The sequence below is a fragment of the Artemia sp. Qi Xiang Cuo genome, chromosome 6 (genome assembly GCF_049724085.1).
Source record: "Artemia sp. Qi Xiang Cuo chromosome 6, ASM4972408v1, whole genome shotgun sequence".
In the NCBI taxonomy this organism is placed as follows: Eukaryota; Metazoa; Arthropoda; class Branchiopoda; order Anostraca; family Artemiidae; genus Artemia; species Artemia sp. Qi Xiang Cuo.
Window position 1 is genome coordinate 2,138,498 of NC_142799.1, and position 26,626 is coordinate 2,165,123.

The 26,626-nt window shown below is 35.1% G+C and overlaps 1 protein-coding gene across 2 annotated transcripts in view; it reads left to right on the plus strand.

The window, feature by feature from the left end:
• Positions 1–26,626, plus strand: part of PAN2 (PAN2-PAN3 deadenylation complex catalytic subunit PAN2) — a 207,770-nt gene that overhangs the window by 125,635 nt on the left and 55,509 nt on the right. For both annotated transcript variants that reach the window (XM_089090455.1, XM_089090454.1), the window contains exons 13-15: positions 608–755; positions 10,063–10,142; positions 15,748–15,908. In XM_089090455.1, coding sequence (XP_088946581.1) covers positions 608–755; positions 10,063–10,142; positions 15,748–15,908 — 389 coding nt within the window. The remainder of the gene's footprint in view (positions 1–607; positions 756–10,062; positions 10,143–15,747; positions 15,909–26,626) is intronic.

Here is a 26,626-nt window from a genome sequence, read left to right on the forward strand (position 1 = left end):
CAGTCGGAAACTCGAAGTTCTAGTGCCCTTTTTAAAGGGTAAAAGACATTTTAGAACATCTAGCCTTCTAATCCCTTCTTTAGTTCCACAGTTGGTCTCCAACTCATTTCCTTATTAAAAATATTTGATTACCGACCATATTCTTAGTACCGACGACCTTACTTCTAATCTGTGTAGTAAAAATATGGACCACCCCTGGATGGGTATTCTTTTTTGAATTGTCTGTAGTAGGTGTGATGTGTTTTTTGTGTAAAGTAATTATTTTCTTCTCTTTTATCTCTTTTTCTTATATTTCATCAGTTTCACTTTGTGTGTTATGGGTAATAAAGTATTTTATTCATTCATTTACTTTATGTGTTCATTAAGAGAAACAAAAAAGGAAATAAAATGACAGAAAACTCGTAAAATTAATATGTGCCTGACCAAGGAATTTCAGAGACAAGATTGAAGACACATACCCTGAAATATTATGCCTAGATTAATTATTATTATATTAACTATTGAAAGTTATCTATCCTATTCTCATTCAAATATTTATAGTTTGGTTTTATTTAACTTAAAATAATATTATTCGTTTTCTGAAGTTAATTATTATTTTTGAATGCAGACTTTAGTTCTACTGCGTCCTGTACTTGAGTCAGACGTACCGACGAGTGAAAACAAACAGCTGAAAACACAGAAGATCTGCTGGGATGGAATCAACTGTAAGAATACAATGTGCAAATTTTTGCATCATGACACTCGTGAATTTCAAAGTAAGCGTTTTGTTAGGTACATACAAAAATCTTTTAAAACCAAAGCTACTTCGCAAGGTTCAAAGGATAATTAAGTAGTAAAAAATAAAGGATAATAATTGACAAAATAATAAATAAATGACAATAATTGAAATAATTTAATAAATGACAAAATAATTTTTATTTTGTCGCAAGTTTACTTGTTGTATGATTTAATTGATATTAATAGAACCGATGAAAACCTTATAAACAGGTGAAACGTACAAAACCAAAACTGAAGAAATTACGATTTTTATGTTTGTTGAATCACTTAATGTTTAGCGTAGCCTACATGTTTCTGACCTTGTGCTTTTTTTGTATTCTTTTAAATGGGATAGTGGCTCTATTCAAAATTGTGATAAAATCGGTCATATCAAGGTCACTAAAATAAGGTCATCAAATAAGGTCACCGGTCACAAATAGGTCACTAAATACCCTTAGTTGGTGGCACTTAGTGACAAACAATGGTGCGTTTATGCATTTTCTTCTTTTTTTTCTTCTATGTGGAAAAAAAGTTTATTGATAAGATTGGTTGACAGATCTGATAATTTTGCATTCCAGAAAAAAAATAATAATGATTAACCTTTATAGAACTTTGTTTTTTGGCTTCAAAATATAGTCGGATTATTTTCATTGTATACAGTTTTGCTAAACAAAAAAATTTATTTACTTTCAGTCGAAAACGTAAATGCTTAAATTTTAGCCAATATCCATCAGCATTCCTCTAATTTACTTACTTACTTGTACTTGTTGCGGGACCAGATGCGAATGCCTCACCCGGTATCCAGAAGGCTCCGTATGGTTGACTCCCAACTGTCCCAATCTTGTGCTAATTTTTCAGCAGATCGGAGCCTGCATTTCTCCCATCTTCTTCTAAATTTTCAAAGTCTGACAATGGGATCAAAGTCATTTCTGACAGTTGTCCACAAATTTTTCAGTTAACCGCCTACGCAGGTCTAGCAAAGGAGCTGCTAAAAGCACTTACTTGATGATACGGTCATTGGATGTTATCAGGGCACGGCTGAGCCAACGCAGTATTCTCTGTTTGACAGTCGTGGTGGTAGGCTCAAAGGTACAGCAACAGTGACACACATCACTATTTGAGGTTCTGTCAAATTATCGCGTTCACAGGGTGTGTTTCGTGTCTACCCGACACGTGTCTACCCTTGATCATCGCTGTCTAGCGGTGATCAAAACCTCCATATCATGGAGGTGAGACGCCTTCAATGGCCGAGCCTTAACTATGTAGAAGAGAACAGATGTTATATTTGCTTTATACAATCAAATTTTTGTCTTCATGCTAGTCTACTCTTGGTTCCGTAAATGGCGGCGGAGCTGGGAAAAGATATCCAGGGCTCTGTTTATCCTGTTTTTCAATCTAGGTCACATGCCCTCATCAGTTCTATTAGTGAGCCAAGTTTGTGTTGATAAGATAAGGTTTTATTTCATTTAAAAATGACTATCAGCACCTTATATTGACCGAAATCACACCTCAGTGTCAATAAATAACAAAAAAACAATCTGAACATAATTTCACATTAAAAATTGTCCTCTAAATTTATTTAGCAAAAAATTGCAAAAATATGAAAAAAATAAGCGAAAAAAGAAAAACTTATTACAGATGAATTCTACTATTTAAATTAAATAGCAATATCCTTTTCCCTTATAACAATATAATTTCGGAGACCACACTGCCTTTCCATGACGATAAATAAAAGTTCAAATAGGGATAAAATCCTTTTAATAGACAGTGTTTTTTATAACAGTGATAGAAATTCACAAAAATACCAGATATTTCGGTCACATATACAGTGACCGTCATCAGCAGTAAAACTAAAATAAAACAATTTAAAACAAAAGTTTATATACTAAATCAAATAACACTACATATTGTTTGAATCTCTAATTCTTTTCAAAGCAAAGGCGGAAGCTATTCTCTTTGACCTTCTTGGATTCGGTTCATCAGCGTTCAATGATATAACATTTGGACAAAGGTCAACTACATTGGGTGAATTGAACTTTACTCTGTCAGATTTTAATAAATTATCATAGATAGAGTTCACCCCTGATTCACCTGTATCCCAATTCAAAGACATATTCTGGAATGAGATTTTCTTTATTTCAAAAGTTTCACGAAAAATTTACTGTAAACACCGATCCCTAGAAATCAAAGAGACATTCTTGAACGAAATAAACTGGTCTGGAAAGTCAAAAATATGTTCCGAAAGGGCTGAAGTGAAATCTTCAGACTTAGAATCTTGCTTTAAAGCCGAAGAAATTGAATCTTTGTGTTGTAATAATCTCATTTCCAAACTCTGGTTAGTACGTCCCACATATGAGCTTCCACAAGTACATGGGATCTGATAAATCCCACTTTGCTGCCCCAACGAAGTTAGATCCTTCCCATAATTTAGAAAACTGCTCAAAGTATTATTACTATTTGAATCTACGCTTTGACCATTATTTTGTGAAACTCTTTTAAGTTTTTCACTTCACCTTGGTCCCTATGGTCAGGAACTAAAAACCTCCTTCTCCCAAGTTGTCTCAAAGACTTCCTTAGAAATCTCTAGAAACTTTTTTCTTCTTTTTGAAAAAGTCTGGTTAATTAACCATTCTGGATACATGCTACTTATTAGTAATTTCCTTAGAAAAGACAACTCCTCCTCAACAAATTTTGGAGAGCAAATACTAAGGATCCGATCAGTTAAAGAAATGATCGAACCAATTTTTACTCGGCGAGCGTGGCCGGAACTATAAGACAAAAATCTATTGTTATTTGTCGGTTTTCTGTAAATTTTAAAATCCAGACTATTTTGATTTTTCAAAAGAAGAACATCAAGGAAAGGAAGTTTCCAGTTCTCTTCCAATTCAACGGTAAACTTTAAATCCCCTCCCAAACAATTAAGATGTTCCAAAAATCCCTTTAATTCCTCCTCCCCATAATCCCATACTTAAATAATGTCATCCATATACCGGCCCCAGAAAATATGTTTTAAAAAATATGAATCTAACACAATTGTTTCAATATTCTCCACAAAAATATTAGCTAATAAAGGGGATAAAGGGGCCCCCATAGGTAAACCATTTATTTGTTCGAAATACTCCCTCTAAATTGAAAAAAATAAGAGAACTTATTGCACAACCTTACTAAATACATAATTACAGAAACTTCCAAATCTTTTTTGCCACTAATCAAATCCAAATTTCTTAACAGCTTTCCGTCTAGAAGAGTTTCGGCTGCTTCTACATCAATATTTGTGTACACTGATACAATGTCGAAGCTAGAAAGCAAAGAACTTGAAGAAACTTCTACTTTTTTTCAGTTTTTCAACCAAATTCGAAGACTTCTTAATATACGAAATTTGTGTAGACAAAAGCGGTCTACAGATTGACACTAACCACTTGCCCAAAACACTTGTTGGTGACCTTGTACTTAACACAATTGGTCGTAATGGTAGGTTAGGCTTATGAATTTTGGGAAGTCCATATAATTTAGGGCACAAGGAACTGCGTGGCAGGCATTTGTAATAGAGTTGAGGTGTAATTTTTCTTTCATCCTTAAAGCACTTCAATTCTTTCTTAAATTTATTTGTAAACGAGTCTGTTGGATTATACGATAGATTTTTGTATGTTTTTTCATCCTTTAGTAAACTTCTTAATTTTGATTCGTAGTCCTCAGTATTCATCACAACTAAAGTCTTACTCTTATCTGCTTTTGTAATGGTAATTGAACCATCCTTTTTCAAGTTTTTCAGAATTCTTATGTCTTTGATGGTCGTACTAGGAAATTTCGGTTTCAATACAAAATTAGACAGGGTTTTTACGGTAGAAGCTCTTACTAAGCTAACATCTTTTATTAGATTTGCGTTTTTATGCAAAGATGTTTCTATTGAAGAGATAATGTCTTCCACGGGGACTTTATCCGGTTTAAAACAAAATTTCGGACCCCTTTCAAGCACTGATTGTTCTTGTATTGTTAAAGTTCTTGATGAAAAATTAACTACACCTGGTCCTAAAATTGACGAAGGTATTACCGCATTATTTGTTGATAATTTCAAAAACTTTTTTTGCAATCTTTCTCTGGAAAGGCGAAAGTCATGATTGAAGTGATTTTTTCCTGTTTGTTGAATAAAACAAAAGTCACTTACACTAACCTTTTTTGATATAAGATTTTCCAGGGAAAGTTTATCTCTCACTATTAAAGCTCTTTTTCGACTTTTATCCTTAATAATGTGATTTAAAGCCTTGAAATGTATGCTTTGTTCAAACTTTTCTTCCTTGAAAGAGCCCAAATATAAATTGAATTTTAGTGTTGGTGGTACCATTCTCATCTTCTTACATCGTAGAAGAAAATCATGCTGATTGATAACATTTGCAGGTTTGTTCTGAGTGTTTATATATTTATCCAGATTTTTGGTCAAAACATCCCCATAAATATGACATAGATAATTTTGGAGACCGCACTGCATTTCCATGGCGGTAAATAAAAGTTCAAATAGGGATAAAATCCTTTTAATAGACAGTGTTTTTTATAACAGTGATAGAAATTCACAAAAATACCAGATATTTCGGTCACATATACAGTGACCGTCATCAGTAGTAAATTTGTTTTATTCAACAAACATGAAAAAATCACTTCAATGATGACTTCCGCCTTTCCAGAGAAAGATTGCAAAAAAAGTTTTTGAAATTATCAACAAATAATGCGGTATTACCTTCGTCAATTCTTGAGCCAAGTATATCTAATTTTTCATCAAAAACTTTAACAATACAAGAACAATCAGTGCTTGAAAAGGGTCCGAAATTTGTTTTAAACCGGATAAAGTCCCCTTGGAAGACATTATCTCTTCAATAGAAACATCTTTGCATAAAAACGCAAATATAATAAAATATGTTAGCTTAGTAAGAGCTTCCACCGTAAAAACCCTGTCTAATTTTGTATTGAAACCGAATTTTCCTAGTACGACCATCAAAGACATAAGAATTCTTAAAAACTTGAAAAAGGATGGTTCAATTACCATTAAAAAAGCAGATAAGAGTAAGACTTTAGTTGTGATGAATACTGAGGACTACGAATCAAAATTAAGAAGTTTACTAAATGATGAAAAAACATACAAGAATCTATCGTATAATCCAACAGACTCTTTTACAAATAAGTTTAAGAAAGAATTGAAGTGCTTTAAGGATGAAAGAAAAATTACACCTCAACTTTATTACAAATGCCTGCCAAAAATGCGCAGTTTCTTGTGCCCTAAAATATATGGACTTCCCGAGAGTCATGAGCCTAACCTACCTTTACGACCAGTTGTTTAAAATACACGGTCGCCAACAAGTGTTTTGAGCTAGTGGTTAGTGTCAATCTGAAAACTACTTGTCTAGATAAATTTCGTATAATAAGAATTCTTCGAATTTAGTTGACAAACTGAAAAAAGTATAAATTTCTTCGAGTTTTTTGCTTTCAAGCTTCGACATTGTATCAATGTACACAAATACTGATGTAGAAGCAGCCGAAACTCTTCTAGAAGGAAAGTTCTTAAGAAATTTGGATTTGAAAAGTGGCAAAAAAGATTTGGAAGTTTCTGTAATTATGTATTTAGTAAGGTTGTGCAATAAGTTCTCTTATTTTTTTCAATTTTGAGGGGAGTATTTCGAACAAATAAATGGTTTACCTATGGGGGCCCCTTTATCCCCTTCATTAGCTAATATTTTTGTGGAGAATATTGAAACAATTGTGTTAGATTCATATTTTTTAAAACATATTTTCTGGGGCCGATATATGGATGACATTATTTCAGTATGGGATTATGGGGAGGAGGAATTAAAGGGATTTTTGGAACATCTTAATTGTTTGGGAGGGGATTTAAAGTTTACTGTTGAATTAGAAGAGAATAGGAAACTTCCTTTTCTTGATGTTCTTCTTTTGAAAAAGGAAAATAGTCTGGATTTTAAAATTCACAGAAAACCGACCAATAACAAAAGATTTTTGTCTTATAGTACCGATCACGCTCGCCAAGTAAAAATTGGTTTGATTATTTATTTAACTGACCAAATCTTTAGTATTTGCACTCCAAAATTTTTGAGGAGGAGTTGTCTTTTCTAAGGAAAATACTAATAAGTAACATGTATTCAGAGTGGTTAATTAACCAGACTTTTTCAATAAGAAGAAAAAGGTTTCTAGAGATTTCTAAGGAAGTCTTTGAGACAACTTGGGAGAAGGAGGTTTTTAGTTCTTTACTATCTGTACCTGGGTGAAGTGAAAAACTTAAAAAGAATTTTACAAAGTAATGGTCTAAGGATAGCTTCAAATAGTAATAATATTTTGAGCAGTTATCCAAATCCTGGGAATGATCTAACTTCATTGGGGCAACAAAGTGGGGTTTATCAGATCCCATGTACTTGTGGAAGTTCATATGTGGGACGTACTAACCAGAGTTTGGAAATGAGATTATTACAACACAAAGATTCAATTTCTTCGGCTTTAAAGCAAGATTCTAAGTCTGAAGATTTCACTTCAGCCCTTTCAGAACATATTTTTAATTTTCCAGACCATTTTATTTCGTTCAAGAATGTCTATTTGATTTCTAGAGATCGGAGTTTAAATCAAATTTTTCGTGAAACTCTTGAAATAAAAACAATTTCATTCAAGAATATTTCTTTGAATTGGGATGCAGGTGAATAAGGGCTGAACTCTATCTATGATAATTTATTAAAATCTGACAGAGTAAAGTTCAATTCACCCAATGTAGTTGACCTTTGTCCAAATGTTATATCATTTAACGCTAATGATCCGAATCCAAGAAGGTCAAAGAGAATAGCTTCCACCTTTGCTTTGAAAAGAATTAGGGATTCAAACAATATGTAGTGTTATTTGATTTAGTATATAAACTTTTGATTTAAATTGTTTTATTTTAGTTTTACTACTGATGACGGTCACTGTATATGTGACCGAAATATCTGGTATTTTTGTGAATTTCTATCACTGTTATAAAAAACACTGTCTATTAAAAGGATTTTATCCCTATTTGAACTTTTATTTATCCCTTATAACAAGTTGGCGATATCCTAAAAAAAGGACAAATTGACACCAATAAAGTGATTTTACTTTCCCCTGAGTTTTGTAACATCGGGCAGTTAGTGTATTATTTTGGTCTTATTTTTCTGGGGGGAGGGGGGTATTAATAGTCTGATGAAATTCCTCTCTAATAGCAAATGCTTGGTGGCCTGTTTACTTAATAAAAATAGGGCAGTCCAGTCCATCCAAATAGTGTTCCAGTGTTCCATCCAAATAAAGGCTGATTATACTAAATATAACCAAATATACATAATATATCAAACAGTTCGTGGTAACGAACTGTAAGTAAGGAGCGACCCGGCTCAATGGTAACCGAAACTCCAGAAAACGGGTTTTTGATACCAATAGATACATCAAAAGAATCAGATTTCAATCCTGAATTCAAATATATAACTTTCATCAAGTTTAGTCCTACCCATCAAAAGTTACGCGCCTGAGAAAATTTGGCTGATTTTCGAAAAAAGGGGGAAATACCGTCTGAAAATTAAAGAAACTCAATGAACATCATACCATTAGATTTAGCGTATCCTAAAACCCTACCGTAGAAATCTCAAGCTCCTATCTACAAAAATGTGGAATTTTGCATATTTTTTTTTTTTGCCAGAAGAAAGATCACGGATGCAGGTTTATTTGTTTTTTTGTTGTTGTTTTTTTCCCAGGGGCAATTGTATCGACCCAGTGGTCCTAGAATATCGTGGGAGGACTCATTGGAATGGAAATTAAAAGTTCTAGTGCCATTTTTAAGTGACCAAAAAAAATGGAGGGCAACTAGGCCCCCTCCCACGCATGATTTTTCCCAAAGTCACCTGATCAAAATTTTGAGATAGCCATTTTGTTCAGCATCGTTGAAAATATGATAACTATGTCCCTTAGGATGACTTAATCCCCCGATGTCGCCGGGGGGAGGGCTGAAAGTTATGAATTTTACCCAATGTTAACATATAGTATTGGTTATTAGGAAGTATACAGACGTTTTCAGGGGGGATTTTTTCTGGTAGTAGGGGGATGGGTGGGCCGGGGGTTATTTGGGAAGATCTTTCCATGAAGGAAGCTTTAATGGGGAAAGGGACATTGCTATGAAGGGGGCGCTGGAATTCCCAGCATTATTTTAAAAAAAGATAAGAAAATAAATATATAAAAAAAAAAGTTTTCCAACTGAAAATAAGGAGTAACATCAAAACTTAAAACGAACAGAAAATATTACTTGTATGATTGGGTTCACCCCCTAGTCAATACCTCGCTCTTTAAGGCAAAGATTTTTTTAGTACTTTCATAAGAGCTATTTATTCTAAATACGGCCTTTGTGATTGAGGGGTCATTTTTAAAGAATTGGAACAAAATTCGATCTTTAGCTTAAAGAGCGAGGTATTGACTAGGGGTCGAGCCCCCTAATATACGTATTAAAAATGTCTGAATATAGAAGTTCGTTACGTAAGTTAATTCGTAAGTTACGTATATTTATTACTAATAAAAACGTTCGTAAATAAAATGAAACAAGTTTCGAGAAAGCCATTTAACCAAATAAAAGTAAAATTAATATGCAAATTTTGTTTTAATTATTCGTGTACGGTGAGCCAAAATCAAAACCTGCATTAATTCGAAAGCATTAAAAATTAAATAAAAAAACAAGTTTATTTAACTGAAAGTAAGGAACGACGTTAAAACTTATAACGAACAGAAATTATTCTGTATATAAAAGGAGCTCTCCCCTCCGCAACGCCTCGCTCGTTACGCTAAAGTTTGACTTTCTCACAACTCTTATTTTTTAAAACAATAAAAAACTTGAGAGTACAGAGCGAGGCGTTGCGGAGGGGACAGCCCCTTTCATATACGGAATAATTTCTCTTCGTTTTAAGTTTTAACGTCGTTCCTTACGTTCAGTTAAAAAAAACTTGTTTTTTTTATTTAATTCAAATGAAGGCCAGATATTTTAAAGTATTACGGCTAACAATGGAGTGGGTCTTGTAATAAATTAAATTCTGAAAAAAAAATGTAAAAGCGAATACTCAAAAACAATCACAAGCCAGTCTTCTCACATAGCAGTGTAGCAATTCATTGTCAGTAATGGGGGAGGGCTCTTAATTTTTTGGCCAGCCGTCTTGGATAGAATACAGCCAACGACAGACTCACTTGATTACAATAAAAGTGCTTAATTCCCGATAGGCTTTTTAACCAAATGCTGCTTGTTTACTAAAAGGTTATGCTTCTTAATTTTAGAATATTGGATTCCTGAGAGGCTTTATCTGAAGCTTGGACCAGATGGAACTGTAGATAAAGCTAACACTGAAGATGAAAAGGTAAATATTTATCCGAATAGCTAGACAGAATTAAAGCTTTTTAACCTGAAAACGGCTGTGCGTGTTCCATATGGTCGTATTTTATGCCAGAATTCGAACGCGGATTTCTTTCTAGAATCACGTTCATTTCGATTGCTTTTTAGCTTATTTATAAGTTTCACCGGATGGCTTATATATAATAAATGGTGGAATTTTAGCTTTTTAACTTGTTAATGTAATTTGATTGTAACTTGTTAATGAAATTAGGGGTAATTCTTGAGCCTTTTGTTGTCATCTGGTCGAAAATTGATTTTTCTCACTATGTCAAGCAATGTATTTTTTATATAAAAAAGAATTGGTCCATGTCAAACAGTCTGACAACTATTCAACTGGTTTATTGGGGCTATGACATACCGTGATGTGCTGAATTGAAGAATATTCTATTTAGTTTTACGAAAATGGGTTAAGATTCAAGATGATGGTTTTGGCTACTACAACACACGGTGTGTTGTCTTTGGTTAGCTAGAGATAAATGTTAGAATTTTGCTAATTTATAGATTAATTGAATTTCAAAAAACAATGTGTGCAATTAAAGAAAATGGAACTTTCAGAATTGATTTTATCATTAAATAGCAGCATGAAACAGGACAAAATAAAGATATATTTAGCAAAACTGGAGAAAATATGCAGAATTTTGATAAGCCATCAGGTGAATTTCTTCCCTTGGGTTGTGTTAAAACTGATTATGGGGATTTCGATAGGTCTAAAGTTTTGACGTAATCTTACAACATATATTTTAATAAAAAAAACATTATTTTGTTTTTTAATATTGTCATTAAAAACCAAATACACGAAATTATCAATAAGGTATTTAGGTATAAATTGGAAATGTTGGAAGACCTAGATTTCTCCTAAAGCTAAAAAAAAGAAGAAATATACCCCATCTTTTTCTAGTTTTTTTTTCTAAATACTTCATTGAAAGGCCTAATTGATGACTGAAGCATTAACTTATAAGTTAAGAGTTGTTCCAAAAACTGGAAAATGTTGGAGTGCCAAGAATGTTTAACTAAGCAAAGTTTAACAAGCGCGAAAAGGAAAGAAATGAATTCCAACTTTTTCCAGGTTATGACAAATCATGGCTGTAAAAGTCTTGCACATTAATAATTGCTAATTTCTTTTTTTTGACTTTTTTGCGTGATTTTATAAAGTAATAAAATTTTACTGCAATTTTTGTAAATATAAATGTTGGTGTAAAAAGTACCTTTAGTTTAAGAGCTTTGTCGTTTGGACACCTAGATGTCAGTATTAATTATGCATTTTATAAGCGACGAATATTTTCTTTTAATACTTTAAAAGAATTTTTCTTTTAAAAAAAAAAAAAATTTTTTCTTTTAATACTTTGTGAATGCTGAAGAACTAATTGGAAGCCTCGAACCGATTTCTAGACCTTGACAAAGTATGGGCACAGATAAAAACTTCGTCACAGGATGTAGCCGAAGAGCTGCTTTTCTATACAAAATAAAAGCAACAAACCTGAATCTACAACCCACAGCAAGTCCAGAACAAACGCTCCTCGTGGATAGTGCAATGAAATTTATAATAGTAGCACGCTGAGCAGTTGGGCAGTCAGTAAAATGGGACGGGGACCAATACTGGCCAAACCTAGGAAAAGAACTGGAGCAATCGTTTGAATGCCACGAGAACAGGAATATGTTTAAGCTCCTCAAAGAAGCAAAAGGAGAAGGGAGTAGTGTCTGGCCCACTGAAAGACAAACCTAGAGAACTCATCCGATTAGAAAAACGACATATGGAACGCTGGTGACAGCACTTTTCAAAGCTGCTTAATAGTGCCAGGCACCTTTGTCATCTACCTCCTTTCATAAATTGAGTTAGAGGTTCGTATGCTGTAACCTTAACTCGCCAAGAATGACAGAGGAACGCTGGAACGACATATGGAACGCTGGTGACAGCACTTTTCAAAGCTGCTTAATAGTCCCAGGCACCTTTGTCATCTACCTCCTTTCATAAATTGAGTTAGAGGTTCGTATGCTGTAACCTTAACTCGCCAAGAATGACAAAGGTGCTAAAAGTGCATAAGTGCATGAAGAAGGGTAGGATTCTAGAACAGGATGGCGTCCCTTCTGCAATGTACAAGACCTCACCAACTCCACCATCCCGTCTAACTGACAGTTATGGATGACTTTTCCAAAAAAACTCAATAATATCAAGCTATGCTCCGCTGTATATACAAGGTGACAAGGCCGTTTACGAGCTATTGGAGTATTGCCCCAATTTATCTAGTCTTTAAAGTCTTTTATGTCACTCTTTCAAATCGATTCCCATAATGATTAGACGCACTTAACACGTCCTGGACAGGTAGGCCTCAGGTCAGGCAGATGCTTCATGGAATATATATATTAACAATTCGCCTCATTCTGTATAGTAGCACTTAGCAGTACAGCAGATTTCATCTACCCCTTCTCATTGCCTTCATTGATTTATAACTGCCTTTGAATCTCGTTAGAGAGGATCTTCGGATATTTATTTATGGCTGAACACAGTGCAACATAAGAACTCATTGAGATACCCCAAAGCATGTACAAGGATACAAGCACTCGGGTTCAGGTAGCCGGCAACAACACTTCTAGATTTTCAGTGGATTTTGAAGTAAAGCAAGGATGTTTCCTATCTTCTGGGCTATTCAACTATGCGACAGACTGGATCGTAAATGACGTGCTGAGACAATCAAAGCACAACCATCCCAGAACATATAGCTGGATTACCTATAATCCCTGAGACATCTGGATGTCACAGAAGACACTATTCTACCAGGCTTAACGTCCTATGGTCTATCAAACATGGTTGATGATGTCTCCATGGTCTGAGTGCATAGGACTCGCTATCAGTGGCTCCAAGACTAATGTAAGGACTCTTTGCCAATCTGATCCAAGTCAGATTGAAATAGGTGCTGATCAATTAGATACCATCAAGAAATTAAAGTATCTATGCTCCATTTTAACGTCAGATGGTGGACTGGGAAGAGAAATCGTTGCATATATAGCAAAGGCTGGGAGAGTCATTGCTTCTCTGGATAAAGCACTATGGACAGGGCGAAAGATCTTAAATAAAACAACAGTCTGAATCTATATTTCAACGTTTCGAGCTGTACTACTACATACTCGTAACACAGGGTTGATAAAGGCATAAAAGAGTAAAAGCATTGGACGTGCTTGAACAACCATCATTGTGTTCGTTATATTCTCTGGATCAAGAAATTGAACATAATTTTAATAGCGAAGTAAGGAGTTGCTGTGGCCAATAAGAAGAACTTCCATTCACTATTAAAATGCTTCACCTGAAGCTCACTGGGCACAGTTTGCGTCACCGTGCAGGCACAATGTGACGAAACGTCCTTGTTTACGAACCAGCACTTTCCCGGAAACAAAAATGGCGGGACCAAATCGGAACCTGGCGAAGGTTCAAATAAGACCTGGAGCCATAGGGAGAGCGGTATAGAGGCATGGTCTGAGATAGGTCAGAGACTGTCTGAAGATCGCCGATAAAGCAACTGCCAATAGATCAAAAGGGTCGTTGGTAAGTCATTCCAAGGTCATTTTGTGCCGGGGAGGACAGTCCATTATCTGTCATTGTAAAGAAGTAACTGAAACTATGAATAAGCAGATCGAGGATCTAGATAGATCGAGGCTATAATTAAAAAAAAGTATACTTTATTTCCGTGCTACTAAACAGTTTCGTGACTATTTTGTTCTCTTTTCAATAATTCTTGAAGAAATTTTTGGATTTGGACTATACGTAAAGAATGAGACTATACCATAACTGCAATAAAAAAAAAGAACCAAAAGATAAAGAAAACACCGCATGCGTTAGTATGCGATGCTAAGATCTAATACCAAATTCATTTTGTATTAATCTAGTAAATGACTATTTCCAATAATTCTTAACTGTCACCTTTAAGTTGATAGAAAAAGTATATAAACAAAAACAAATATTTTTCACTACTGATGGGAAAAATTCTATTGATGGTAAAACAGCGCTTTTAAAACGTATTTGCCTGTACGCGTGCTGAATTGAATGATCATCTTGCTTTAGATGGAGACCAAAGACGTTAGAATGCTACAAACCCCCAAAAAAAGCTTTTTCAAACGGTCGTCATGCGTTTTTGTTCGTCGACAGAATACACGTTAGCGGAGAAGAACAACAGAAACAATACTGAAAGATTACTTTTACTGTATTCTGAATGAATTCTGAATGCATACAAAATTATGTACGAAATTTTATAGTTAATTTCTGATAAATTAATCTAAAAAAAGACACCGTGTTTGAAAAAGGCTGTTCTAGACTGTAAAAAAACTGTTCTCTTCTCTCTTGACGGAAATCATCGCGTTTTGACCACTTTTCTAGAATCAAACAGTTCGTGGTAACGAACAGTAAGTAAAGAGCGATGCGGCTCAATAGTAACCGAAACTTTAAGAAACAGAGTCTTGGTAACAATAGATACATCAAAAGAATCGAATTTTTATGCTTATTCAAAATATGTAAAATTCATCAAATTTAATGTTACCCATCAACAGTTACGACCCTGAAAAAATTTGCCCGACTTTTGACAAAGGGGAGTACAAAAATGGGGAGTTTTGCATTTTTTCCAGAAGAAAGATCACGGATGCGTTTTTTTTTTATTATTATTATCATTTTCCCCAGGGGTGATCGTATCAAACCAGTAATCGTAGAAGATCGAGAGAGGGCTCATTTGATCGAGAATCAAAAGTTCGAATGCCCTTTTTAAGTGACCAAAAATGCTTGAGGGCAACTAACCACCCTCCCACGCTCATTTTTCCCCAAAGTCGCCCCATTAAAATTTTGAGATAGCCATTTTCTTCAGCATTGTGGAAAAATCTAATAACTATGTCTTTGAGGATGACTTGGCCCCCACAGTCCCCGGGGGATGGGCTGCAAGCTATGAACTTTTTCTGTTGCTTACAGATAGTATCGGTTATTGGGAAGTATACAGATGTTTTTTAGGGGGTATTTTTCAGGTGAAGGGGAGAATTTACGTGGGAGGATCTTTCCGTGGAGGAATTTTCGTGGGGGAATGGAATTTTCCATGGAGGGGTATCCAGATTTCCCTGCATTTTAAAAAAAACTATCAGAAATTAAATAAACAAAACAAGTTTTTTCAACTGAAAGTAAGGAGGAACATTAAAACTTAAAACAAACAAAAATTATTACGTATATGAGGGGGTCGCCTTCTCGTCAATACCTCGCTCTTTATGCTAAAGTGTTTTTAGAACTTTTAAAAAAGCTTATTAATCTAATTAAACCGCCTTTGTGATTCAGGAGTCATTCTTAAATGACTGGAAAAAAATCTAACTTTAGCATAAAGAACAAGGAATTGAGGATAGGGCAACCCGCCTCATATACGTAATAATTTCCATTCATTTTAATTTTTAATGCTGCTCCTTACTTTCAGTCGAAAAACTTGTTTTTTTGTTGTCTTTTTTTAATTAAAAAAAAAAACAGTCAATATTTTGATTTGTCACCACAATTGATTAATAAAGTTAAAAAGTAACCATTTCAAGATAGATATTAATTACGCGTGTTTTTTTAGGAAAATAGATCTTACAGACTACATAGTGTTATTTACAAGATTGCTGAAAGTAGAGCTTCAAGCAGACATCATCTTGTGGCGTGCATAAGAGTCAACCCCTTTTACCATGATGTACATGATCACACCGACAAAGGTGAATGGTACCTATTTAATGACTATTGGTAAGTAGAAAGGGAAGAATCAATGTATATATATATATATATATATATATATATATATATATATATATATATATATATATATTATATATATATATATATATATATATATATCATATGATTTGCATTATTGAAGCTACAGGTACAAAATTAAAAACGAATAGTGAGCAAAGCATGGCTCAACCCCTGGAGGTAATGGATTTGCGAGGCCAGAGCCTCGACTCGAGAAGATGAGTACACCTATAGCATAATAACGTTCTAGAAGCTGTTTTGAAATAGGAATTAGTGATCGTTTTCATTATAGGCTTATTTTTCAGGTTTAAGTCCTTTTAAATGAATTTTAAAATAATCTTAAATTTAACTTGTGATCAAAAATTCAGCTCATTATTCATTGAAATTTAACTTTTTCCAAGTTTTTTGTAGTGATATCATTATTTCCTATTTTTTTCGTTTTTTTTCATTTGATTTATGTTTCTCTGGAGTACTTCCGTTACTGTCATGTAGGGGAGTTTTTGTAAGAGGTTTTTTAATTTAGCAATAATGATGAGTTCGGATACACTGGTAAAACAGTCTCTCAGTGAGTAAAAATCAGGTCATGGCAGCTATACCGTGGTAGCTTCTACTTTGAACTCGCTTTGTTTCCTCTGATTTTAACTCGTTTCTTTATAACAAAAATAGATTTCAGATATGCTGAAGCGGGTCATCACAAGAAAATGGTTTGGAACTCCTTACCTGTATCAACTTATGAGTCTTAAATTGTATTTTAAATTTAGATCGACACGTTATTTTACCATAACTGCCAGTCCGTGCGCACAGTACCGGTGGTTAACATCCGCACTGTAATGATGATGTGTTTGAAGTCAATCTGCTATGACTTCTACTACAAATGATTTCTACTACTTTAAAGGTTTTCTCAAATGCGCTTTTTCTTCTTTTTATTAATTTCAGATCCATTATCAAAAAACAGATTAAAAAATGTCCGTGTGCACTAACCACATATGTAGACTTCACTCCATCGGGAAGAAGATTTCTTAGAATCGCCTCCCCGAAACATGTCAAGTTTCTTCCCATTTATAGTTGCATTTTTAACCCAATTAATTAAAATATTTAAACTAATTCAGAAAATGCCTAGCTTATATATGTATTATTGGAATTTTCATTTTTTTTTTTTAGCTGTGAACCTCTTACTCCTTTCCCCTAATCCCCCCTCTAAATAGTATTGCCTCGTATTTAGTTCCAAAATTAGGCTTCTGGGTAGTTCTACGGGATAAAGTATATATCCAATTGTCCATATAGCCTACTTTTTTATATTTGTGAATGCGTATAGCTGTCCGAATTATATAGAAAAATCTATATTTCCTCAGATGGACTTGATTTTGCAGGTGTTGCTCGGAGTGTGCCATCCTAAGCGCCCCCAAACTTACTGTAAATAGTCTAATATTTTGTTTAAATCTAGTTAGTCCTGAAATAGAGTGTGCCTGGCCCACTGTTCCGTGGTGAGCCTCTGATATCCCAAGGCCTATATACTTCTTAGAGTAGAAGAGTAGAATAGTTTTATTTATAACACGTACATAAATAAATGTCACAAAACAGCGCACATGCCTGGTGGCATACTTTAGCGCTGAAAATATTGCCAACGAAAATACACAGCCATTTTCTAACTAAATTTTACAACAACGAAAAAGAAAACCCTAATGAACAAAATGCTTAGCATGTCAAAAGATATTTCTTCACCATTCTTAGAAAATGTCACTTATTGCTGCATTTTCGAACTGATGCTGGAATTGAGTTCCAGATTTTTAGCCTAGTGTGACAAATGCTGATTCCCGCTCTCGATGTCGGGCGAATTTCGCACGAAAAATCTGTACTATGCGTAGTAGAATAATAATGAAATTCCGAATTAGTTGAGAAAGTGCCAGAGAAATTTACAGGTAAATTACTATATTGATAATCGTGACAAATACTAGAGATAGAAATTAAATAAAGTTGGTCCAAAGAGAAAATTCCTGAAGTCCCATATAGGTGTCTAACTGAAGTTCTGCAATCAACATTAAAAAGAATCCTCATTGCTTTATTCTGAAGTATTTGGAGAGATTTGAAAACAGACGGAAAGGTAGATGCCCAAACCGAAATGCAATAGAGAAAATATGGGTTGTCGAAAGAATAATAAATAGATTTTAGAATAGCTTTAGGAAAAAAGTGACAAAGACGAGAGTAGAGGGGGAGGTGCTACTCCCATAGCCCACCCCTGCTGCCACCTACAACTTTTTTTACATAATTTATTCAAGGATTATCAATCGAGTCTAATGTGGGTCAAGGTCAATCGATCTGTTGTTGTTTGGCCACGTGTAATGACATGAGAGTGATTTACATAATCGGCGGGGGAATTATTGATTCACGAAAGGGGAATTAAGAAACAAACATGGCTTCATTGTTGTTTGGCATAGAGTCCCTAGGGGAGATGGATTTCTGAGAAATTGATTGCGTAATCAAAGTGTGTCAATGACCTAAATTTTCAAGGTATATTTGTTTGTTGTTCGTCTAGGTGTAATAACTCCGGGACAAAGGTTGCACATGCGTAATGAATTCTAACGGGAACAATTTTATTGATCTAGGACTCGAGGGGGAATTGAATTTCCGAGAACTTGATTGCATAATTGAAGGGAAAATGGATTTCCGAGAACTTGATTGCGTAATCGAGGGGAAGTGGATTTATGAGGAATTGATTGCGAAATCGAAGGGGAAGTGGATTTCTGAGAAATTGATCCGATAACAGGAAACAGTTAGATCACGTGTTTCCTTGTCAGCCAATCAGCGAGTCGGTTACATCTTCCTTATCAACCAATCAGAGGGCTTGTTACATATTAGCGGCGGAGGGAATATGAGGAAAGGATTTTTGCTATAGTTTTATTAGTCTGTGAATAGAATTCAAAGGAGTGAGAACAGTTTTGACTTTACTCATTTGGATATATATTTGGGTGTTGATGATGACGAGTGGAATGTTTACCCTCTTAGAAGTTGATAGTGGAGTTGATGGTAATAATACAAGAGCACCAAATATTGCGGTGGAAATCACGAAAGGATCACGGCTTTGTCTGGAACGGGGTGCAGTATATGCAAGATAAGTGATGTCCTTGAGCAAATTTAAAATGGAGGATCAATTATGTTTCACCACAAAAGTTGATATAGCACATGTGAATAGACTTCAATGTGCTTTAAGTGCACTGGTGAAACATATCGAAGACAATAAACTGTATCGCTAATTGTACATGCTTAGTATTGTTGTTGTAATTATTCAATAAAATTGTTTTGAAATCGAAAACGTTCCCTTTCGTTTCCGGTTAGGTTAGGCTAGCGAATCAGGGTCAGTCTAGAGTCAGCAGTCAAAGTGAAAGGATTGAAAAATGAATAGATTTGAGAAAGAGAGAATTAGATCAAATCTAGTGTTTATGGAAAAACATTTGATTTTGGATGATGATTTTCTCAAGTTATCTCTTAAACGCAGGATTCTTTTGTCAGGGAACACTTGACAATATAATGAGGAGTGATTCTCCCCCATTGTACTATTGTATGAACCTTTTAAAATGTGATTCAAATGCTTATAGTCAATTTATTGATATATTAATTAGAACAAAGCAGAGTCATATCGTGGATATACTTTTGAAAACATTGCCAATGGATTCAATGTAGATGGCTCCCCCGTTATTCGAAAGAGGTAACGTCACAGAGTTACTTCTCTTCCCCAGTCATCCACCTTGAATTTATGGAGCGTGGACGATTAGTTTCGTTTTAGCTGTGAGAGAGTCAAGTGACATTGGAAACCAAAAAAAAAAATGTTATATATATGCCCATTGTGCATGTACACTCTTGGCAGTTGGACTCAATGTGAGAATTGTACAATTATTGATGACTATAGTGAAAAGTGCAAATTATGTAATCCATGTAAATTACATAGAGGCTATGCAGTACAAAATAAAGGATGTACCTTATGTTTTGGTGGTGTGTGACTCTCACCCTAGAGGGCACCTGTGCTCCAATTGTCACTATGATAAATGTGATCAGTGGGAGACTACATACCCTGCCATGATTGGGAAGAATCCTAAACGTGATTTTAGTTTATTTCTACGAGATTGGTATCGTCGTGGATTTAAATTATTCTGGGAGGAGGAATCTGGTCTACGATTCAACTGTTGGGCTAACAAGACAATTTGGTTTCTACGTCATCGTTGTGACGACACTGCCTACTATGACTATAAACCAAGTGATTTTAATTTGGCAGTTACCGAATGGGATTCACCATTTGAAAAAACTGTATGTGATATTGCTTCAAATAGACAGATTGAAACTCGTGAATTTCATAATATGAATACAAATAGTATCATTGACTATACAAAGAGATATGACAAGAGTGAAGTTACATTATTCTGTAGAAAATGCGACCCTGACTTTGCAGTCAATCAAGATCAATATACAGTGAATCCAAATGATTTACCGACATTAGTGGTTCACGACAGTTGCCTATACATCGAAGAAGAAATCCAAAGTGAAGATTTAAAGACATTGTTGTATATACATGTATTTTATTAATTATCAAATTCACAAACATTTTTTAAACACTTTACTCCTAGGGCACTGAAATCAATACTGAATAGGTCCGAGAGGATATTTTCCACTAGAAAGTCATTCAGACGAGGATTGTCACTATAAATGTGGAGAAACTGCTTGTAAGTATATCTTCGACATCGGAACACAAAATATAGTAGTGCATGGAAACCACAGCTTTTAGTCGTTAGATCCTGCACCCTCTTCCGATTTTGAATAATAGTTTTCCCACTGCTCTCAATATAGTTGCTGATGTGGTGTGTGTAAAATGTATAGGGTAGACCAAGAGGCTCAAAAAATTCAATCGTCTTCATTGTTTGAAAGATGCACAGCCAATGACCCGTCAGCACAGTCGACGGACTGCTATTAACAATAATCAAGGTATTGTTGACACTTTGAATTTTTCTTAGAAAGTCCGAGGGTAGACAATAGGATTTGTATTGGGACATGTAGGGGTCCATATTAAATACATTAATTATTTGACTGGTGTTCATGGTGCCAAGTCTAGTAGAAAACTGCCTTCGGGAGTGATTTTTCAATAGGTTTCATATTGGTTTAGTGAGATTAGTGCAATACTCTCAGCCAATGGATCGGCAAATGTACACTCTAAACGCACACTCCCCGTACGTACTATACTCATATCCTGTGTACCAGATAAATCCAGTACAATGATACCATGTGTTTTAGCAAACATATCTTCGGTTATACCATTTTCAAATAGTTGAGAGTCATGATCTAGGGTTTGCATGGTCAAGTCGTAAAATGTTCTAAAGGAATTATCAAAAGACAGATTATAGAGTGGGATACTGTTTACTTTACACACAAGAGATGAAAGTCCAAACATCTCGAATTTATGTGGGCATTCAGTCCACGATCCTATTGCACTGGCGCTTTTTACAAATGCCAAAGCAAGTTTTGACGGAATTTCGCCATTGATAAAGGATGAATCGATGAAGGTGCATGAGCCCATAGCAATATAACGTTGATTGGTGATTGTATGAGGAACAAGTAGTTTAATATTATTTCCATTGACTCTCAGTTTTTCCACTGCCAAAGCAACAGAACTCATTACCCATAGTTTGCGTACATGAAGCATTGCCGAGGTGAGGGAGAGACTTACATCAGGATGGGCAGCAAGTTCTTTTCTCAATATGAAATTGGATGGTGCAAGCGTCAGTTTTATATCAACTTTAACACTGGGCGGCCGCCATTGGGGTATATTAAATATTTCATGATATATTTTTCCAACTAGATTTAATTCACTAGTTGTAGCATTTTTAAGTGCATCTGTACTATCGGTATTAGTAATATATTCATAACCATTGGAGGTGCCTCTCAATTCCTTGTATGACTTGGGTGTCATCAGCATGAATTGCATATAGCTTTTATAATTTGAGAGATTGTTGCTAGTGCTCACCAGCGTGCCATTGATGTAGACACTAATTTGACGAAATAAATTATGTAATATACAATTTTCATAGGATATTCCATCAGCCCGAATTGGCATTGGATTATCGGATTTCCGGACTTTCATTTGCAAATCTATAAATGTTGAAGACATGTCCATAAAGTAGTCTTCATTGGAATAAATTTGAAAGTGGATATTATCGGAGAGGTGTTGTTGAGGATAAAATTGTTCATAGTATCCATGCTTGACACTCACATCAACATTTTCAGTATTGAATAGATTCGGTGAGGCGGTGATTGAAGGTTGGCAATCCTTATGTGGTAGGTAGGACATTTTAGGAGAAGAAATCTAGTTTCGATCTAACAATTTTCTTCCTGGGACTTCTTCTTCTGTTTACAGTATGTGTCGGCTTTTTCCTTCTTTTCTTTGATAACAGGGATGATGTCTTTTGTCTCTGGCCGGAGTGGAGACTGATGAGTGATGCTTTGTTTCTAGACCTTTTTAAGCCTTTACAATTTTGTTTTCATCTCTCGCCAACGGCTCACGCACTAGACCTAAGATTTTCCGAAGCACTTTTTTAAAATCCTTGCCAGAACCCCAATCGTATATTGTAGAGGAAGCAAAATCTGTTGGAGCCTGAACAATATTTTTTCGAGCCAAAGGTAGCGCAGAGCGAAAGAGACTAGGAAACCAACTAATAAAACTATAGCCCGACATTGGAGAGCGACCCTTGTAATTGTCCATTCCATTGCCCTGTTGTCTTGGGCTAAGAGTCTTAACATAGCAGTCAATATCAGGACAAGTGAATACCACTTTTCTATTAGACATCTTGCTGTTCAGCGAAGGGTTTAAAATGACTAATAATTACAGAGATCACTTCTAAATATGTTATTCGATCATCTAAATTAGTTTTTAACTTTATAAGACGAAATTCCAAAGAGAAAGTGTTTATAAGACTATATCAAAGAGACTTTATATTGTAGAGTGAATATGTTCTCGATTGGTTTTTCGTTCAAGAACTCGTAGGAGGGGAACATTTGAATTACCAACCCGAGATGTTTCCACAAATGAAGCGTAGAGAAATATACAAGTGTCTGTGGAGAAGGCAGGCGGGTAGTCAACAAAAATGAAATTTGTGTTTCCGGCACTTTTACCATGGATTATATTGAGCTTAAAGCCAAGAACATTCTTGAGGTTATCATTGAGAATAACCTTTTCACTGGCGATAGGTGAACTAATGTAGATCTTACCCTCCTCCTTTGAATAGTTGACATGAAAAGCTCCTTTTTTACTAGCGGAAATTCTTTTATTAATAGAACGACATAAATCATTCATACAGGTGAGTTCCTCGTAGGGTAATTCAATATATGGATAATCCATCCTATTGATTTTTTGAATTTGTTCTTGATCACTTGAGGATGGTGGTGGCGGCCAATCATAGGGTCTAATTTTTATTTCATATTTACGATCCTTTTTCAGGATGTCATAAGTATTTTTGAGAATACAGTAGACAAGAGCCACTTCTTACCTTAAAGTGTCGTTGAATCTGATGGTGGAGGAGAGTTTCTTCCAAAAATCACTTGTTCTATTCAAGTCATTGTAGAGAGGATCGGAAACATTAGACATGAACGTCACATAGAAATCATTGGGCATTGTCAATGTCTTCAGCACTGACCCAAGAATCAAAATCTGAGTTGTATCCTAGCCAGCGAACAAACAAGTGTCTCTTGCCCCTGCGAGTTAGACTCTTTAATATCTTTTCAATTTTATAAATTTCACTAGTGTTTCTAACTTTTTGCAGTTCATATTCATAAAAACCGCCGAGAACCTCATCATCTTTGGCGTCTCGCCGTCGATATGTCGTGGGCTCGGTGTCCAGGATTTTGGACACTTTGAAAAGTTCAGTGCTCAATAAATAATTCTCCTTTTCAAAAATATTGGTGGTACTATTAATTCAAACAGTATCACCAACATTGAATTTCTTCTTTTTCTTCTCATTGCCATTGGAATATTGCTTTAGAAAAGCATCAAATGTATTTTCATTGTAGTGAACATCCCGAGGGTTTGAGTTGGACAGAGATAGATGGGGTCGATGGTTGTATATCTGCCTGATTTTATCTAAATCACGAATAAAAGCTGGTGTATTTTTTAGCGTAAAATATCTTGAAATTAATAGACGAATCGTTCTTATTAATCGTTCAGCCAGTGCAGCATTTATCGGGCTGTGACTATGATATAGTGTTGTATTATATTTCAATAGAACCTTTGTAAATGTGGGTTAACAAGTTCACTGTCATGATCCGATTGAATTTTTTCTATACGAATCCCGTTCAAGAATACTTTCAATGGCCCGAGCAACTTCAACACCTCTCTTTGATCGTAGTGGAATGGCATATGCATAGCGACTAAAGACACTGATTGCTACTAGAATATATTTGTAGGGTGCATTGTGACGCCATTGAATTTTGTCTAAAGTTAAAAGATCCATTTGCATTATATGCAAAGGGAAAAAGGCTTTAGTTTGTCGATATTGTTTGCCGCGAAGCCTGTGATTCCGATGCAGTGTGTAACGCGGTTCATTCTCTAGATACTGTTTTGCTTTTTTCAATGTGGTGCTGGAGACAACTATAGAAAGCGTTTTGGGAGAGCTTAAACTTCCCGCTTCACCAATATTTTCATAAACACCTTTCAGAACTTCATCCATTTTGAACGTAAACACGTAGTGTAATGTCCACTCCCCTTTTGCACACTGGAGGATGAATCAATTCGTCTTTGCTTTTGACTGGCAGCCACAGGTGTTGTAAAATCAGTGGTGCTAGTATTTTCAAATATTTACTCTTTTTCTTTTTTATATAGTGCTAGTGCTGTTGGAGGACTACAGTCTTGTGCTATCTGTAGAATTCTCCTATGTTTGATAAGACTTTTGGAAAAGTCTGATGAATATAAAAAAGTGTTTAGAAGCGTGTCAAATCCTAGTATTACTATACGATTGTTTACATCGTCGCATATAAAATATACCAGATTACAGCTCTTCCCTGTATTTTTAATTTGTTTCCCTGTGCTGTCGACTTGAACTTGATGTTCATCTGTTTCCAACATGAGATAAGATAATACTCTTTTACTCTGTTCTCGATAGGTGAGTGGCAATAGGTTCCCAATTTTCGATACAATCGAATTCAATTCTTTCTCCTTTGATTGTGCAGAATCTTGAAGAGATGTTTCCTGTTTAGAGGGATCAGTGGTGACAGCGACAGGTCTCTCACGATAAGGTTTATGTTAGTCCACACGTCGCAATGCATCTTGAAGTAAAAGCAATCTTTCGACATCGGCAATATTCTCATCATTAATGAATTTGCTTATATTGTCTTCAAAATGTTTGACGGGTGAGAGGAGAAGTTCAAGTTGTGTCAATTTATAGGGTTTAGTCATTCTCTAAAGAAGACTGTTTAAAAGACCTGTAATTATAAGCAGTAAAAGTGTGAAAAAGCTACCGCATGCTTGAAGGAGCTGTGTTGTTTTAAATTTTTTCCCCTTGTTTTTACAAGCCAAGGCACGTACAGTGGAATGTTGCTTTGTCTGTTGTCTAACACCTTCTGCCCTCAGTTAAATTTAAACAAAGTTCAGATATTAGATTAATGAAATCATTGTCAACACCATGTTTGAGTATGGCCTTCCTAAGCAAGGGTTTTGAAGTGCTTAAAACGGAAAATAAATGCCGTTGTTCGTGTAGTTTCTTCAGTGTCATAATGGCAACTAATAGCCTTTTCTACTGTTCACTGGAAGATATACTGTAATTTCATTGTCGAAAATGTCGGTGACTACACGTAGATCCTCGGGCGTGCTCTGATTAAGATCCAGCAAATTGTAACCGTTGGGCTTGCTTGTCGCCTTTTTGTACGCTGACAAAATAAATTTTGGGGGGCGTGGGTATATGTTTTTCTTGAGTTTTATTAGTGAGATAGAATCACGAACGACTCGATAGATAATATAGATAGTGCAATTCAAAGCAAGGGTTCGCATGCATTTGCTCTGATAAAACAGATTGTTTAGAACCAGAGTAACGGAAATGTGCTCATGGTGAGATCGGACAGTGAAGAACTGTAGCATTTCCTGTGAGAACTGTTAAATGGATTCAGCCAAATCATCAATAATCAGCCATGAGTTCGGTTCAATACTATTGAAAACATCAAGTCCCCGTATGAATTGTATTGGTATGGTTGTGGCAGTAGCTTTTATTTTATCATAGGACTCCAGCCCAATACTAAAGCAATAGTAGATTTTTTTTGGGTTTTCCAAAAGCATTTTATCACAATTTTGAATTATTTTTGCAAAAAGTGTTGTTTTACTCGACATTTAGGGACCACAAAGAAACAATCTGAAGGGTGTTCTGAATTGATAAATGCTATTAACAACAGTCTGACTACAACTAACTGTAAATCATACATGTCTAATGAATAGGTAGCAATTTCCCCATTGATCAATCTATTTAAGAACAACAAAAACAAAATTTCATGGCAACATTTATTACGGCACTGCATGGATACAAATATTTGTTCAACGTGTACTGCAACGATAAAAATAAAACTTGTTCAACAAGAACCTGATATAATTTCATGGTCAACATGAAAACTCTATTTGTTCAACAAGAACAACGATAACAAATTTTGTACAATAAAAACACTTTTTGACCATCTTCAGCACATATTGTCTT